Raw genomic sequence first — 16,787 nt, 5'->3', positions numbered from 1 at the left:
AAATGAAAAAGGAAAAAAAGAATTTAATTAATAAGCATGATACATACAAATTTATTATATACATAAAGATATACACGAATTTAGAGATCAACCCTTTCAAATGGTTTATCTCTAGAAAATCTATTAAGTGGATCCTTGAAGCTGCAGACAGTGCAATCATCAACATCATCACAGGAAACATCTCTTGAAAATACAGGGTTTGCGCCTTTGAAAACTTGCTCGAAACCGTACTTGTTAATTAAGCCCTGCTTGTCGAACAAGGTTAAGAACTCTGATTTGTTGCCGAGGAACTGTGAGAAGATCTTTTCGTTGATCTTGAAATGCTTGGAATCAATCCACATGACTCCAACGAATTTGTAAGCTGATTCGTAATTCTTGGTGATGCAGAGGGCGTTGTACAATTTGAGGTCAAAAGAACGAGCTGTGCCGTTTCTTCTGGTGAAATATGAAGCTTTGATCTCTTCGAGGTTAGTTTGTCTTGGGGACCACTCAGATGCTGGAAGAAGTCCGATGTTATGTGGTTCAATGATAATATCAGAGGCTTTTTCAGGATGAGAGTCCTTATGTGGTGGTGTAATCTTTGCGTTGAAAGATCTGCTGACAAGGTTTAACTCTTCATTGCTTTCTGTATTTGAAAATTCGAAGTCATCGCGAGTAATTGAATCTGGATAGTAAAAGTTCATTCCGAGAATCTGTTGAAGAGCGCCTGATTTATGCTTGGGGATTGGGAATCCAGCTGTCAAAGACATGAAATGTCTTCCGCCAACGATGAGTGTGCAAAGTTCAGCCATAGAGAATAATAATGAAAAAAATGATATCAGAATTCAATCTCAGAAAAATCGTGGATTTTTGTGAGAGATTGTGATTCTTTAAAAAATGGTCTCAAAAAAGTAGTTTTGATTTTTAAGATATTATAGAGTTCCAAGCATATATCAATTTTTTCATTTTTGGTCAATGCTATTTTTTTGATTTTTGAAAAGTTTCTCAGAATTAAGTGTTTTGAGAATAGAAAATTCAACGTGCAACAAATTAAGATCAAATATTCGGTCTGTATATATAATAAGAATACAAGGAAAATTTGAAACCATATGAATTAAAAAATTCTCACAAATTAAAATGTTTAATAATCATTGGTTTATGTGATTTTAAACTTTTCTGTTTATATAAAAAATATTAACTCATTGAAAAATTGAGTGAACAACTTTTTTTATTTAAAATTTTTTTGTTGTTATTCGAGTAATCTCATTTTTCTATCTTATTATATTTTTTTGAATGGTTGTTTATGGATTTTTCTTAGAAAAAGAATTCTCTGATTAAGATAATGTCATATATCCTATTATTCATCATTAAAATTCGGTTTAAAATTTATATTGATATAGCATTCAATTTTTTTGTATTTGAATGATCATTTATTGTTTTGAATTTTATGTAACTAAATTCTTTTAAATCATATAATTTTAAATCATTATCGTATTAGCTTAATTTGCCGAAAAATATATTGAAATTTTTCGAAAGAATATTTTATAATGTCAATATTTTTAGAGATTTTCTGGCAGTTAATCATGTCTTTCCATCTAGATATTACATAATAAATCTCTAAAGCTTCCGCTATCACAATCTTCTCGAATTCTCAACACCTTTATAAAACCTATATCAAATTAACAACATATTCAAGTAGCATTCTTTTGTCTAATATTTATCGCCTAATAAAAAATTTTATCTATATTAATATCAGCCCTTAAAAATTAGAATAGAATGTTCAAGGGGAAACAACAGTGAATTCAATAAACAGGGTGAAATTCTTTACATGATGAAAATACAAACAAAATATATAAAAAATTACAACTGCGAAGTATCATCATTGGAAGACTTATGAATTAAGATATTTTCAATGATATTATCGCTTTGGTTTGATGTATGTTTTTGTAAATTAAATACAGGAGGAAAACATAGTGGAAGTGGAGCCTCACTGATTTTTGATTCATAATTGGTATTAGTTGTTTGTGATTCAAAATCAAGACTTTCTTTGCGTTTAGTTTTTTCAATTGATTCTTTAAATATTGAAATTATTCAACTCATGTTGATTTGTTTTAATATATTTTTGACCTCTATGATGAAATGCATTACTATCAAACAGGATTTCCTGTTTTAATTCAACACAATCATTACTATTTAAAACTATTTGGTCATTGAATTTTATTTTTCCAATTGTATCACATAACAAGAATTTTTACATTAACCAGACAAGAAAAGCACTCGATGTGAGTGATATTATTCATATTTCTTATATTCAAGATTCATCAAATTGGTTTTAAAAATTGCTCTATAGAAAAGTTGGGCATCTAATATAATTTTATTGAACACATACATTTCTAGATGATTTATAACACTATACATATGGGCATTATTGAATTAATAAATTTGTTTCCATTTTATATTTGAATTTATACTATAATTAGATAAAAACATGACAAATTTAGTATTTTAAAGGTAAAATAACATTATTGTTGCTGATTTTCTGCAGGTTGTTCTTCATCAATTTGAAAATATGGATCAACTTTTTTCTTTTTGTCAACAATTGTATCGCGGAATTTTTCGGGGAGAGAATCAATGACTTGTTGTATAAGTTCTCCTTTCTTAACAGTAAGGGTATAGAGTTGTTTTGTTGTTTTGAGCTTAAACTTAGCTGTCTCATCGTTAACACGAAGTATAACAACATTTTTTGCATCTGGAGCCATACATCTCTCTACAAATTGACGAGCAGTAAGTACTTGTTTGGGCATAATAGCGTCACTTTTATTCTTGTGTCTTCAGGGTCTTGGAATTATTTGTAAAGGACATTAGAGTTGAACTCATTTTTGTGATCTAAATAGCGATAATGCTTTAAAAATGCGAAATAATGTGATTATTCTGAAAAATCGAAATTTCTTACATTTGTTCCTGGATCATGACGAAACAGCAGTAGAAATAGTATGCTCATCATTTTTTTACACTTAAAATAGTTACAACAATCGAAATGTTGGATTCATCAAAGGTAACTAAACTACTTTCGCCGATCCGATTTGCTCCATATTTAAAATATAGCTTGCATATGTAGAAGAAAAGCTAATTTTGAAGTACGCCCGAAATCCACCAACAGGATTTCGAGCTACTAAAAAGGTACTTTTAAATGTGATTTTTTTTATAAAAAATTAAATTTATTTTAAGATCAGACTAAAAACTAATTTTATGGAAAATCTATATCGACAAATTTATTACTTATTGGGTATATAGATTTTTTGATTATGGCGATTATGTCTGATATGCTTCCAATAAGCCAAAACACATTTCATACTGATTTCTATAAAAGGTATCTTTATTATAGAAGTGTAAGCTATATCTGTTTGTTTTTTTATTATAACAAATTCAAAATTCTCTTATAAGGACTAGATGAAATCTGTATTATTAAATCATTAGCTAAATGAAGGTTCAAATAGAAAGTAAATATCAATTTATATGATACTGAAACCAAATAGTTCTTTTAATAAAAGATAACACGCTGAAAATTATTGAGTATTTGCAAATCTCAAAAATCTATTGGTGAATTTGGCTCAACTTTTAAAATTATAACATCCATATCAAATCATAAAAGCAGACAAAAATTAAAGCCAAACCTATCGGCCAATTTTTTTTGATATTTTGATTTTTGAGGTATACTTTTAAAAGTGGATTTAAAGCACTGATGAAAAAACATTAACTTCTGTCGTTATGATTATTGATTTAGACAATAATGATTTTAATCTTTGATTATCAAAACACTAAAGTCATCTTTTTAACATTTGCTTGGTAGCATTAACTCAAGTCTAAAGTACTATTTTATGTGGCACTCTTAGAATTTTTGTATTCATTGTACACGCTGAAATAGTACCATTAAAGTTATGGCGGACTTTCAAAAAATAGTTTGGTCACCTTTGGATTCATCTGGCAGATGCCTGTCAAATTTCATGTTTAATTAACAATTATCCAGGAATTGAAAACATTCGTGATTATAACGTAATGAAAAATCAAACCGCCGACAATACTCAATTCAATAAATTATGAATTCGTATACATTCAAGTTTCTCCTTGTGGGTGATCAAGCTGTTGGCAAGACATCATTAGTTCATAGATTATGCAGAAACACATACAGCGATAATTCTGAAGAAACAGTTGGCGTTGAATTTATGCCGTATAATTTAAATATTGATAAAACGCAAATCAAACTTCAAATATGGGATACAGCAGGACAAGAGCAGTACAGATCATTAGCCAAAGCATATTTTAGAAATGCTGTTGGCGTAGTTTTGTTTTTCGCAATTAATGACCACCTTTCTTTTCAACATTTGGAAACATGGCTCAATGACATTCGTTCATTATGCCATAAAAATTGCAGGATTCTTTTAGTTGGCTCAAAAATTGATTTAATAGAAGAAAGAAAAATAACAAAAGATGAAATACAAAAATTTGTCGAAAACTTCGATTTAGAGTACATTGAAACATCTGCCAAGGAAAATACAAATATCAAAGAAACTTTTTATAAATTAGCTCAAGAAGTTTTGCATTCCGTACAAAAAGGAGATATTGTATTGGGCAACCCATCGAATTCTGTTCAACCAACAGCAGAAACTGAACCTAAGAAGTCTTGCTGCTAAATTATTTTATTCAGATTGTATTATTTGTTTTAATATTAAAAACACTAAAACGGATTTACTTATAATTTAATGGATTATGTATTTTTCTTACTTTTTTTATTCACAATTAGATATGAAAAACAAACTTAATATATTTCTATATAGATTTAGCTTCTACAAGGCAGATTGCGCAAGGAGATTCACTTGTTTCAGCAGGCAGACCACAAATAGGGCATTTTTCTGTATACTTCGTCTGAGGCATTTTTTCGCCCATACTTTGAACAGAATGTACAGTAGTATCGTTACCATCAGCAATTATATTATCCAGCATATGCTTTTCAACTTCAAATTCCTTCTGAAGTAAAGATTTTTCATTTGTTGTGGCAACATGATGTGTATCACACCAAAACTTAAGCTCTGATGTTAGTAAAGTACGTGCAGGTCTAAGAATTGCAACATTTTTGTAAGTCGTAAAATCATTTCCTGCAATGTATGGAATCAGATCAGGTCTACCAAGTGAAATATATCCAAGGATCTTAAGTGTAATGAAATCCATTGAGTCTCCAAAAACAACGCAATTGAAATCGTGATTTTCTGCATAATCAACAACATTCTTAACAGTAAACTTGTCAATATGATGTAAGTTAGGTAAATCTAATTGCTTTGTTGAAATAGGTTCAATTTTACGAATTGCACTGCTTTTTCCTGGCCTCTTTGTATCAACTCTTTCTGTAAGAATAGTATACGCAAACATTGAACACGGACCACCTGATACAGCAACTAAGATATTCAGAGTATGTCTCTTTAATTCCATTGTAGATTTTCTAAAAATATTCATATATTGCTTGCCAATTTGTTCACAAGTGCAGTTATCACACTTGGGTGTGCACTTTCTGAGTGCAAAAAGTTCCTTTTCTTGCTTGCAACCAGGGCAAATCCCACTCATGCGATTTTTCTTTTGAAAATTTTTTTTGGGAAAATTTTTGACCACTTTCAATGCATATTCTGCCAATACCTATTTAAAGTCTCGAACTTTAAGAAAAATAATATCATTCGCCTTTTTAACTCAAATTGTAAAATAATCTCCCTGAATTTGTTACCCATTTCTGAAAGAATCAAATAAATAGCAGATATTCCCTATTTCTAGCCTTTTCTTCATTGAATTCATATTAAACGACTTTTATTCATTCCAAACATAAAGAATAAAACTAATTTACAAGCAACAATCTCTGTCCGAAACAGTGGTAGCACTGTTATATTATGTCCTAAAACAGAAGCTGCGCTCTTGATAATGTTGTTTGAGATTGATTCTTTCTCAAAGAAATGGCAAAATACGAGTGAAAGAATAATAGAAAAATTATATCATGAATCCATTTCATAAAAGATAGTGATCTCGAAAATCTTTTAGATGAATCCTTCTGGGAATTGTAGAATTTTGATACAAGACCTCGTGATATGCATGTCATTGACATTTCTATTGAAAATATCTTGGCAATGCACTGTGAAATATCATTAATTTTAAATAATATTTTATCTCAAACCATTTTGAGATGATTTGAAGAGAAAAATTAGAGAAAAATAAAAATTAAACACATATATCACATTTACAAAACACAAAAAGCAAGAATAATTGTGCTAATTGTTAGATTGTTTGTCTGTTTTGTTAGTCATCGCGTTTTCGAGGTATCTAATAGAATTAATAAATTCTAAAGCAGGAACAATTGTTGTTGATCCTCTTCTCGCTTCTCTGTCAGCAAAAATTGCAGTCCATCTAACTAAAAACGGCAAAGATTTGCTAGAAATGATTGTATCGCTTGTAGCTGGTCCGAAACTGAGCTCCTTCTTCTTTCTGTAGATAGAAACTCTGAATAAATCGTCAGATCCGTTTATTGGGTAAATTATAACGTGAGCATCGTTAAATTGGGAGGAAATTGTCAATGGATTGTAGTCCTGTTCATTTTCGCTCCATATAACATTGATGTTATCGTTACCGATGTGACGTTTTTTGTAAATTTGCTGAGCTTCCTTATAATCTGTTGGCATTAATGGGGCAGTATGGAACATAACCTCGTAGGACTCATTGCTGTAGAAGCAATGATACCTTCCGTTCGTATATGTGTTGGAATCCATTTTGCCGTTGAAATAAATGTGCTTTGATAGGTCAACAATGCTTCCTAGGCTCCTCACGAAGCTCTTGAACCGCTCAGTAACAAGATCGTCGGTCCAAATATTCCGTAAAATGTCATTTTGATCTGTTTGATTTTTTGCCACGTAAACTAAGCCAATTCTTATCGTTTCCCCCGGTGAAATTGTTCTTGTGTTCTTTTCAGCGAGATCGACGAGGTGGAGCGTGCCAGAATAATGCATGTCTTCTAGATCTTTGTACAAAGAACACAGTAATGACATAGCTGTTGGGATTTGGCAAATAATCTTCTCATTATTATCGGAATCAGTGACATTTTCGTCTTCCCGTGATATGAACGCGAAGTCAAAGCTGTTGATGAACTCCCTGGATGAAGGCCATTCTTCCTGGTTCAGTTTCGGTTCAGAATTCAAGTGAGGGGACTCAAATCCGTTCAAAATGTCGATGTACGATTGCATGTTCTCGTTAAAGTTGGAGTTCTCCCGCTTTTCTTCTACAAAATTACAAGATTTTTCTTCATATTTCTCTTGTTGCTTATCTGGATCGAAATAATGCGCTTTGACATCATAACAGTCCGAGTTGTACATGGATTTCGAGAAAATTCGAACTTCATCTTTTGATATTGCTTTGAAGCACAAAACGCTTTCTTCTTTGACTACAGCGACTGATTCGTGGTCCCCTTCAGGAGGACTGACGTTTCCGTACTCCTGGTTCAATCTCAAGGCGAATTTCGGAATACTACGGCTTATGCAGCGTTTTATGAATTCTTTCTTGCACGGTAAGAGCTTTTTGAGTGAGTTTGTAAAGAGTATCGGATTTCTGGACTTAAGAGCTGCTTCGTGAACGATATCGAGTAATTGACTTAAAAATGCTTCGTCTTCATCGTTTTCTAAGGTATTTACTGACTCTATGATCTTATCGATAATCATATCGAAGAATTCTGGGAATATCTTTGAGATTTGGTCGTAAATTGGCGGAAACATTGTCAAAAATCTCAAAGGCTTTGAATTTGTGATAGGTTTTTGCAGGAAATGTTTCCATATTTGCTTTGTCTTGTCTGTAACTTGCTTCAAAGTGAACACTTCGTCTGCAATTAAGAAAGATAAGGCAGATACAGTTAAATCATCGAAATTATCGGCAATTTTATCGATCATATCGCCTAGCTGGTCCCTTATCTCTGGTTTGTCAGAAAGCAATGACCGTAAACTATGAATAATTCCGATTCTTTCGATAATTTCATTTTTGTCACTTTTTTGGATTCTTTTTTCCAGAGCTTTTAAGAGATTTATTGGTAACTCTGCATTTATAGCATGTGTGTAGAAAGTATAGAGAGCATGATGTGCAGCAATGAGACTTATTGGCTGTGGATCATCGTATTGCAATGATTTTCGGACAATTTCGCACCATTTCGTTCTACAATCGTCAGAAATACTGGATGGCTGAGTTGAACAGACCAATAAATAGGTGACCCTAAAGTTATTGATGAAATTCATGTCATCGATGATATCAGTAAGCCGATTAAAGAAATTTTGGAAAATGAAAAACATATTCGACGAAACATTGGCAGCCAAACGAGTCTGAATGAATACTAACGTCTCAATAAACCTAGACAGCGAGCTTTGAGGGAATCCTTTCGACAAAATCAGATTTACAAACGAAAGACAACGATTTATGAGTTGTTCTGCCGGCAACTTAGTAAGTTGTTCTCTTATATGAATACAGAAGCGATTCTTAATTACGTTCTGGTTGATTCTGTAAGGAGAAAAGAAATTATTAAATAATTCGCAATATTCGTTCATAAAAAGGTCGAAAGAGGACGGATCATCGTAAATCTCCATCGTATGATTACATAGCTCCACAACTTCCTTGCTTGGCTTCACTCTGTCGTTCTTTATCTTCGATTTATCTCTCCATTCCAAAAGTTCTTTTTTGTCTATGGATAAAAGTATCGGAGAGAAAGTGACAGCGAGTTGGGAAATCAGGGAATTGGCAGAAACCTCAAAATTGACATTTTTCAGTAAATTTTCTGTTAAATTTATTGAATCTATGGAATATTCCGTTTGTTTGAAGAAATCGAAGAGGTTGGCGAATATGAAACACGCCAGTTCTTCGTTATCGTGTATAATTAAGTATGTATCCGAAATTAATTTTGATGTGACTTGGATACCGAAAATTCTGCAGAATGAGTGAGTGATCTTTCTGAGTTGGAGCCTCTTTTCGTGATTGGGACTGTTGTAGGCTGATTTAACAAAGTAATTATACACAATTTTTCTGGATTCTTCAGGAATGCTTTGAATGAATTTATCTACGTTCTTTTTAGAGTTGTTAAGGAATTTGGCTCGCATGCTTGAGAGGTTTTCGCTTCCAATTGTTGTAAATTTCATTATTGGATAAAAAATTTCGGATAAAATATTTTCTACATCGGAATTATCAACTCTAATGCAATTGATAATAAATTCAACTGCAATTTTGTATTCTGATCCAATACATTTTGTAATATCTTCGGGTTTTGAGATTTTTTGAGCGTAATGATATTTTACTAGCTCGGAAATTGGTAAATTTGATAAAACACCAAACCAGAACCAAAATCTTTTCTTGCCTTTTACTTTCTGGGCTAAACTATCGATCCATTCGTCATAACTTGTTTGATTAATAAGAAAAACTTTGTAAAGTTCAATCCATTTACTGTAATCATCAGTGTCGGAGTTTGATGAATAATGGACTAAGATTGACCAAAATAAATTCCGAATTTTTGCATCTTTAATTGGTTCTGTCAATAAAATGTGATTTAATGAAGGAATGATCTTGTACTCAGATATGTTTGGAACATTTACGTTGTATTGATTGAAAAATATTTCTGGCTTTGATTTATCATCTTTTAATTGCTTCAATTCTTCAATCATACCCCTGAGTAAATCAATGCAATCATGAGCAGTATCAGGCTGCTGATTCATGCACTAAATATTAAAAAAATTTCGAAAAAAATTGTCAAATTTCAATTCACTGATATGAGACTGTATCAGAGGATCAAAATATCATCACAAGGTGTTTCTACCTGACAAACTATTAAGATATTAGTTATTTTTTACTTTATTTACGTTCATTTTTCATGAATGAATGAGGATTCATCTGTGATATCTCCAAGAAGCATCGAAATACTTTATGAATGACTAATATTTTCAGAAACCTTGTATTATAGAAGTTCCAATCAAAATAAAATTCGTAATTAGACATTTTTTGAAACAAATATTAGGCAAATGTTGAGTTTATTGAGTAAAATATCATTTTATTCATGCGTACATGCAAAATTTACTTATATCATGATGATACACTTTTAGGATTCAAATTTCGAAATTGATTTTTTGAGTTTTGTTCGCCAAACTTTCTCAATTAGATATTTGCATATCACCATTTAACAATTATTAAATAAATTTGATTACTAAATAAATTTTTCCGGTGCTGTGATAAAACGTGACAACTATTTTTTTTGACATTTTTATACAGAGAAGATGAGTAATATACCAGAAGAGTTTGCTGCCTTTGGAAAATATTACAATTATGCTCAAAAGATTAATAACGAACCCACAAGAGTCGTTCTTACGCATTTTTTCCTCAATCAAGCAACAGATATCATCAATGAAGGAGGAGCAAGCGAAGAAGCCGTTGAATTCTATCAAAATGTCAGAGACAACGTCAGAGAGTTCCAAGAAGAAGATGTTACAAACACTCGCCACTTCGTAAATGCAATTTGGGACGATCTTACAGGCAAGATCAAGAACGGCGTTAGAAAGAATGCAATGATTGGAAAGCTCTTGATGATGAGCGCCATCTACGGTATGTTTGATGACGATGCTTCGGCAAAACGCGAAAAAGATTGCAAAATATTTGCTATCAAGCTGAAGAAGCAAATAGAACAAAATGGAGAGTCAGATGGTAACGAAGCTCCAGCCGAAGATGTAAATTCTATTCCACAAAAGCAAGATCCAGCTCCAACAATGCCAAGTATGCCTCCTCCAACAACACCACAGCCAAATACATACCAAATGCCTCCTCCAAGTGCTCCTGCCGAGAATCCATACGTTCCTCCATCAAATCCTTACGTTCCTCCGTCAGAACCAGCTCCAAAGCCAACGCCACCACCTCAGGATCCACCAAAGCCAGCTCCTAAGCCAGCCGATCCACCGAAACCAGCTCCAAAGCCTGCAGCTCCTGCAGCTGAGCCATGCGCGTCAATTCCGAACTGCAAATACAATCGCGAGCCCGCTTTACAATACTTTAAAGAACAGGGAATTCCTCTCGTTACAAAATGTTACCCACAACCAGATCCTTCGTTATCTGCTTGTATTCAAAGATATCTCGACTACGCTGTATCTCGTCTTTACGCTGATATGTACTCTGATGCTAGCAAGTTATTACAAAACGCTTTACAATCATGGAAGACTGGAAAACCACAATAATTTAATAATATTTTTTTTGCTTCTGAATAATATATATTCTATTCTTATTTTTGCTTGATTTATTTTAAAAAAGGTTATGGTAACAATTTCCTATTTCGATTTTTATCTTTTGAAAAATTATATTTTTTATTAAACAGAACTTTTTAGTATCAAACAAATACAATAAGAAAATTATAGTTTTTTTTCTATCTTCTTCGGATTTTGAAATTATTGATGCTTTTAAGCTGATGTAATTCAGTGAATTTATTCACTTTCTCACTGTACATAAAATTAGGACCTCGTGGACATAGTCCTGTTGAAAGAAGTTTTAGATTATATGTATTTTCTTTGGGATTTACAATTGTAACATCTTTACCTTTTGCAAACAAATATTCTGAATGTTCAACATATGAGTTATTAACAATAACTGCATTATGTGGTTCTTCAATTCCAAATAAATATTGACCGTTTTGTTTGTTATCTGCAAAGTAACAATAATCAAAAGTTCCGTCGCATTCAATAAAATAAAACATTCCATTGTACGAATTAGACGCAAAAGCAGAGTTGTTTATGAAAATAATACTGAAAAAATGCAATATTACAGACTTTGATAGACAAATTCTAGAATTTGCATAATTTTCATCAATAATTGAGAATTTTACTAACATACTTTTTCCATTCGATTGTGAAAAAGCTGCATTATATTCACAATAGTTCTTTGTTATGTTATTCTGTAAAACTGAAATATCACCATATCGAAATTCAAGTGTAGCATATCCACTTTGAATTCCTCGATTACTAAATGTTATTGATGAATCATGAATTTGATTGATCATTGCTGAATTATCATTCACCTCAATAAAGCAAAACTTTCCGTGACCAAACGATTTAGATCCAAAACTGCAAACTTTTCTGATTGAACTTTGACCTTGGCTTATGTATATTGATCCACCATAACCATTTATTCTGGAAGAGTTTTCAAACGTGCATAATGAAATAAGTGACTTGAGATCATATGATCTAAGGATAATAACTCCATTATCACCAAGATTCGAAAAATAGACTTGTCTTACATAAAAATCTCCTGTTTTTTCTTCATACACCTGATTTGTGCTGAAAATTATACCAGAATATGTAGATTTGTAAACATCATACCATTCTGAGTTGGAATAATGTAATAATCTTTTCTCTAAGTATTTCATTTCGACTTTAATCATTTATAATACATTAATTAATAAAAATCTTGCAGTAATGAAATTTTCATTATGGAAATCCTGGATGATCATTGAGTGATAACTGCTTTGATCATAAAAGAACATTTTCAATATTTGAAATATCAATAAGTTCAATTACAGAATGATGCAAGTGAACATCATTTGAGATTGTTTTTTTTTCTGAATTTTCTCACATAATCGATCACAAAAAATTATCATTACGCTTTATGCTACATGTATAGAAAAAAAAAAAAAAAAAAAAAAAGGCATTGGGGCTTCCAGGCACTTCGTGCCCTCTAGCCCCGAAGATGTTTAGTATAAAACCGCTTTTTAACTTCACTTAAAATGCCACGTAAGCTACGTAAGAATATACGTAAGAGGAAGAGAGCATTGAAACATCCAATAGTAAGACTAACACCACAACAACAGTTGCAACAACAAATGCTGAATGACCCCACTATGTTGCAACAAATGTCAAGCAATCCTATGCTTTTAAACCGAGTTGTTGGTGCACAGAGTGGAGGTTTAAGAGCGGCACTTTTAGCGAAAATGGCAGGCTATGGTGGAGCTGCAGACGGAACAGCCTATAACCCTCAAAGTCAAATGAATTTGAGTTCACTCAAAAATCAAATAGCAGATGTCAAAAAGTCAAACATAGACATACAGAAGCAAATAGGTGAAAATGAAAAGAAACTAGAATATGACAGACACACAAAGAAACTCAATGAGTTAAACGTAGAGAAAAAGAAGAAAGAAGAACAACTGAAAGAACTAAGTACAGAGGAATATGCGAAAAAAGTGTCAGAAAAAGCAGCAGAAGTAGCAAAAATGGAACAAGATGTTGTAAATTTGAAAAACCATACTACTCGATATAAAGTACTGAAAGATGAAGAGATAAAACAAAAAGCCCTGAAGACATATATGGATAGCGATGAGTATAAAAAGGAAGTTGAAGCAAATGTAAAGGCAGAAAAACTTTTACAGTTGCAAAACCAAACCGTACAGTATGAAAACTTAGCACAAGAAAGTAAAAATAACGACGCAGCCATGCAAAAGGCAATGAAAAGCGCGGAATATATAAAAGCTAACAATGACTGGTTAGATGCCCAAGCCAACGCTAAAGCAGCCCAGCTTATAGGGTCAATAAGGACAAAAATACAAGCGGATGAAGACAGTTCAAATGAAACTTTAACAAATGCTGACTTTAAGAACGCCTTCGAAGCTCTTCATAGTAAGGTGAAACAAGTGAACGACTTCTCATCTGGAAAGAAACTGAAGTCTGAAGGTTTCGACAAAGAGTTAAAAGAAGTAGCACAAAATATGACGAAAATAACAGATGCAGCAACGAGACAGGCAGTTCAAAGTGCCTATGACGCCGTTAGAGCAACTGTTGTGAAAAGTCAAGAAAAAGAGTTACAACAGACCAAAACAGACCTAGTAAATGCTTTCTTAAAAACGAAAAGTCAGGTAGGACATTACGCTGCAGATGGAACATATGTGCCAGCTGGTGGAACTTATGTACCAGCTGGTGGAACTTATATACTAGCTAGTGGAACTTATATACCACCAAACCCTCCAAGAGAAGCACCTGCACCAGGACTACCTAACACATTTACATCGTCACATGGACACAGACACAGGCATGCACCAAAACCAACACAACAACAGCAACAACCAGCACAGCAACCAACAGTTCAAAACCCTGCACAACAACCACCTCCACAACCAGCACAGCAACCAACAGTTCAAAACCCTGCACAACAACCACCTCCACAAACAGAGCAAGGACATAAAAGAAGTAGAGAACAAGGAAACCAAGAATTCTTAAAAATGCTTAAAGAAGACTATGGTTACCCAGATACTATTGACTTTAGTGACAGATATAAAGAAGCTATTAGAAAGTTCAAGGATGGAAATACTGACCCGAACCTATTTAGCTTTATGGCTCTGCACCAAAGGGGATATAATCTCAAACCTGGAAAATACAAGCTCGCTAAGGGATATGATTTAATAGCATATCATCCAAATGACATGAACGAATTTACTCCGAGATATTTGATGTCAGAGCTAAATGACAATTTAACTCTCTTCATGAAACGCGTAAAAAATAGAGACGGAACGAAAGAAGAAAGGTTTATGAGTCCGGATGACTTAGAAAGGGAACTTTTTAAAAACGGTCTCGGAATATATGAAATGCCAGCAGATGAGGTACAAGAAACTCCACAGGAAGAAGTTCAGATACAACCAGACATGGAAGAAATAGTTCAGCAACAACAGCTAGAAGAGCCTGAAGGAAACGAACAAGTCACTCCTTTGGAAACTAACTTCACAGAACTAGATGAAGATTTGGAACAGCCGAAAAATCTTGACCCTCAACAAGAGTATGCGGAGAATATGGAATATTTCCAAGAGTCTAAAAAAAATTCGGCTGACATAGTAGAAGAATATCGAAAAATGTTTGCCGACATACAAAAGACTCCAACACCAGATGAAAATATTCAGCATAGAATGGAAGTACTGAAAGAAAATGTACACAAATACAACAACCCTTTTTACTTACGAGCATTTAACGTTCAATCTTCGGATGAACTCGGTGAAAATAAAAGGTTAAATTTCAAGAAAACATATAGAAATGAAACATTGTTTAAAGTTCATTCAGAACCTAACCAAGATGGAAACAAACCTACTTTTGTTTCTGCAGACGATGGAACTACAATGAGATGGGGTCATAAAGCTAACCCGGATAGGTGGTTCATAAACTTACAACCACAATTCCAAGAAGTTGTAGACGCAATGGAAGTCAATGGTGAACCAGATATAGCTGGTATTTTCAGCGCGGCTTTAATGCCATTGAAAGATATGAAAGATGCAGATATTTTGGACCAGTATGAAATGAACATGGCTGATGGAAATATAACACCTGACGTTCTAGAACATTTATCTCAAAGAACTACACAGAACCATAGAGATGGTATATTTGGTGAAGAGTTTAGAAAGAAAGTTAGGGAGGGAGAAGGAAGAGAACCTATTGTACATGACCTTGCAAACGAAAGTTTACAAAATGTCATAAAAACTTACTTTGCAGACAATGACCTGAGAAGGGATGAATATTTAAGAAAACTCAAATGGACAGTACCAAATGAAATGTTAGTATTGAAAAACATGTTCCTTGACAAAATAAAACCAACTACAGAAATAAATGACGAAAGACTGAAAGATTGGGTAAAAGCTTTCCCATTCACAAAAGATATAATTGGTAACATGGAAAGAAAACCAGAATGGCTACAAAAACATATATTTGGAAACGAGCATATTCCATATGGACAAGCTCTGTTTGAAGAGCTTGAACCGGAAACTCAGGAAAGAGTCATGCAAACAATAAGCGACGACTCAAATACAAACTATGACAAACTCTTTCTAGGATATTGGTTACCTGAGATGGGCGACCAGAGCCCAAAGGCAAAAAGGACATGGGAAATTTACAACATACTAGGTGAACATGAGGCAAAGATGCAACAACTTGAAGCAGAGGGCAAGTTACCAAAGCGACACCAAAGAAGAAGAGTAGAACAAAGTGAAAGTAGTGAAGAAGTAACTTCATCTAGTGAAAGTAGTGGCAATGAAGGAAAAAGAAGAGTTAAAAACTCAGTCAGGAAGAAAGTAAAGCTTGGTCCACGTGGGTTCTATTATGACATATAAATCCAACTATTCTATATTTTTACCCATATGAAATGTACGCCGCTCAGAATATAACGCCAACAGTTTTGGATGCCATGAATGGAAATGTTTCCGAATGGTATAACGAATGCGACAATGCCATTAGAAGGTCAGAAATAGTTCCTGGAACTTACGAATATACAACTGCTGTTTCTTATGGAAACGTAGGTGAGTTTGGAGAAGGTTCTTCAACAACAGTAGATATTGCATGCGACAGGTTTCATATTATTTCTATTGACAACTCATTCTTATACGTGGAACAAGACATTGAAATAAAACCTTCTGCCAAGTTGTCTGACAAGAAAGGTTGCAATGGAATTTTCTATGTCGGATACCAATATGCTCCAGAAGTTTTCATGGGATATAAGATATATTCTAACTCTGACTTAGTTCAAACAGTAACATGGGCAAACTATGAATGGTTCGCTTTGAGAAACTCAGTACAACCACAAGCTAGAGAACAAACAGACCAGTATGCAACTATTGAGAAAATAAGAAGACTTGACCCTAACGTTCCAGGAGTTTATGTTGACCTTTCTGGACAAACTGCAGCAGCAGTAACCAAAGTAAAACTGAAACTTAGAGTTCCTTTGTCATCTTTCCTCATCTTCAGGTTTTTAAGATACTT

The 16,787-nt window shown here is 33.3% G+C and overlaps 8 protein-coding genes across 8 annotated transcripts, besides 2 other annotated features; 4 read left to right on the top strand and 4 right to left on the bottom strand.

Moving 5' to 3' along the window:
* Nucleotides 1–34: 34 nt before the first annotated feature.
* TVAGG3_0344180 (transcription-initiator DNA-binding domain ibd family) lies at nt 35–795 on the bottom strand (the record flags this gene model as incomplete). The annotated part of the gene is made up of 1 exon (XM_001323145.2): nt 81–791. The coding sequence occupies one exon, from the start codon at nt 789–791 to the stop codon at nt 81–83; it is 711 nt and encodes a 236-aa protein (XP_001323180.1).
* Nucleotides 796–1,793: 998 nt separating this feature from the next.
* On the bottom strand, nt 1,794–2,940 carry TVAGG3_0344170 (ribosomal L38e protein family; the record flags this gene model as incomplete). The annotated part of the gene is made up of 1 exon (XM_001323146.1): nt 2,502–2,783. The coding sequence occupies one exon, from the start codon at nt 2,781–2,783 to the stop codon at nt 2,502–2,504; it is 282 nt and encodes a 93-aa protein (XP_001323181.1).
* Nucleotides 2,941–3,030: 90 nt separating this feature from the next.
* Nucleotides 3,031–3,952: a mobile genetic element.
* Nucleotides 3,953–4,076: 124 nt separating this feature from the next.
* Nucleotides 4,077–4,670, top strand: TVAGG3_0344150 (GTPase protein; the record flags this gene model as incomplete). Its single annotated transcript, XM_001323147.1, has 1 exon — nt 4,077–4,670. One exon carries the CDS (start codon nt 4,077–4,079, stop codon nt 4,668–4,670), a length of 594 nt encoding a protein of 197 aa, XP_001323182.1.
* Nucleotides 4,671–4,741: 71 nt separating this feature from the next.
* TVAGG3_0344140 (cytoplasmic tRNA 2-thiolation protein 2 family) lies at nt 4,742–5,605 on the bottom strand (the record flags this gene model as incomplete). The annotated part of the gene is made up of 1 exon (XM_001323148.1): nt 4,807–5,595. The coding sequence occupies one exon, from the start codon at nt 5,593–5,595 to the stop codon at nt 4,807–4,809; it is 789 nt and encodes a 262-aa protein (XP_001323183.1).
* A 629-nt stretch (nt 5,606–6,234) lies between these two features.
* TVAGG3_0344130 (GTPase activator protein) lies at nt 6,235–9,772 on the bottom strand (the record flags this gene model as incomplete). Its single annotated transcript, XM_001323149.1, has 1 exon — nt 6,285–9,746. The coding sequence occupies one exon, from the start codon at nt 9,744–9,746 to the stop codon at nt 6,285–6,287; it is 3,462 nt and encodes a 1,153-aa protein (XP_001323184.1).
* A 54-nt stretch (nt 9,773–9,826) lies between these two features.
* TVAGG3_0344120 (uncharacterized protein) lies at nt 9,827–12,609 on the top strand (the record flags this gene model as incomplete). Its single annotated transcript, XM_001323150.1, has 1 exon — nt 10,302–11,249. One exon carries the CDS (start codon nt 10,302–10,304, stop codon nt 11,247–11,249), a length of 948 nt encoding a protein of 315 aa, XP_001323185.1.
* Nucleotides 12,610–12,787: 178 nt separating this feature from the next.
* On the top strand, nt 12,788–14,879 carry TVAGG3_0344110 (protein of unknown function, DUF4106 family; the record flags this gene model as incomplete). Its single annotated transcript, XM_051230828.1, has 1 exon — nt 12,788–14,879. A coding segment is annotated over one exon (2,092 nt), but the record flags the coding sequence as incomplete, so codon positions are not given.
* Nucleotides 14,880–15,100: 221 nt separating this feature from the next.
* Nucleotides 15,101–16,787: part of a mobile genetic element that runs on past the window's edge.
* On the top strand, nt 16,174–16,699 carry TVAGG3_0344100 (uncharacterized protein; the record flags this gene model as incomplete). The annotated part of the gene is made up of 1 exon (XM_051230827.1): nt 16,174–16,699. A coding segment is annotated over one exon (526 nt), but the record flags the coding sequence as incomplete, so codon positions are not given.

Source organism: Trichomonas vaginalis, chromosome V, assembly GCF_026262505.1.
Source record: "Trichomonas vaginalis G3 chromosome V, whole genome shotgun sequence".
In the NCBI taxonomy this organism is placed as follows: Eukaryota; Parabasalia; order Trichomonadida; family Trichomonadidae; genus Trichomonas; species Trichomonas vaginalis.
The sequence above is the reverse complement of the archived record's forward strand: the minus strand, read 5'-3'. Positions and strand labels throughout refer to the sequence as shown.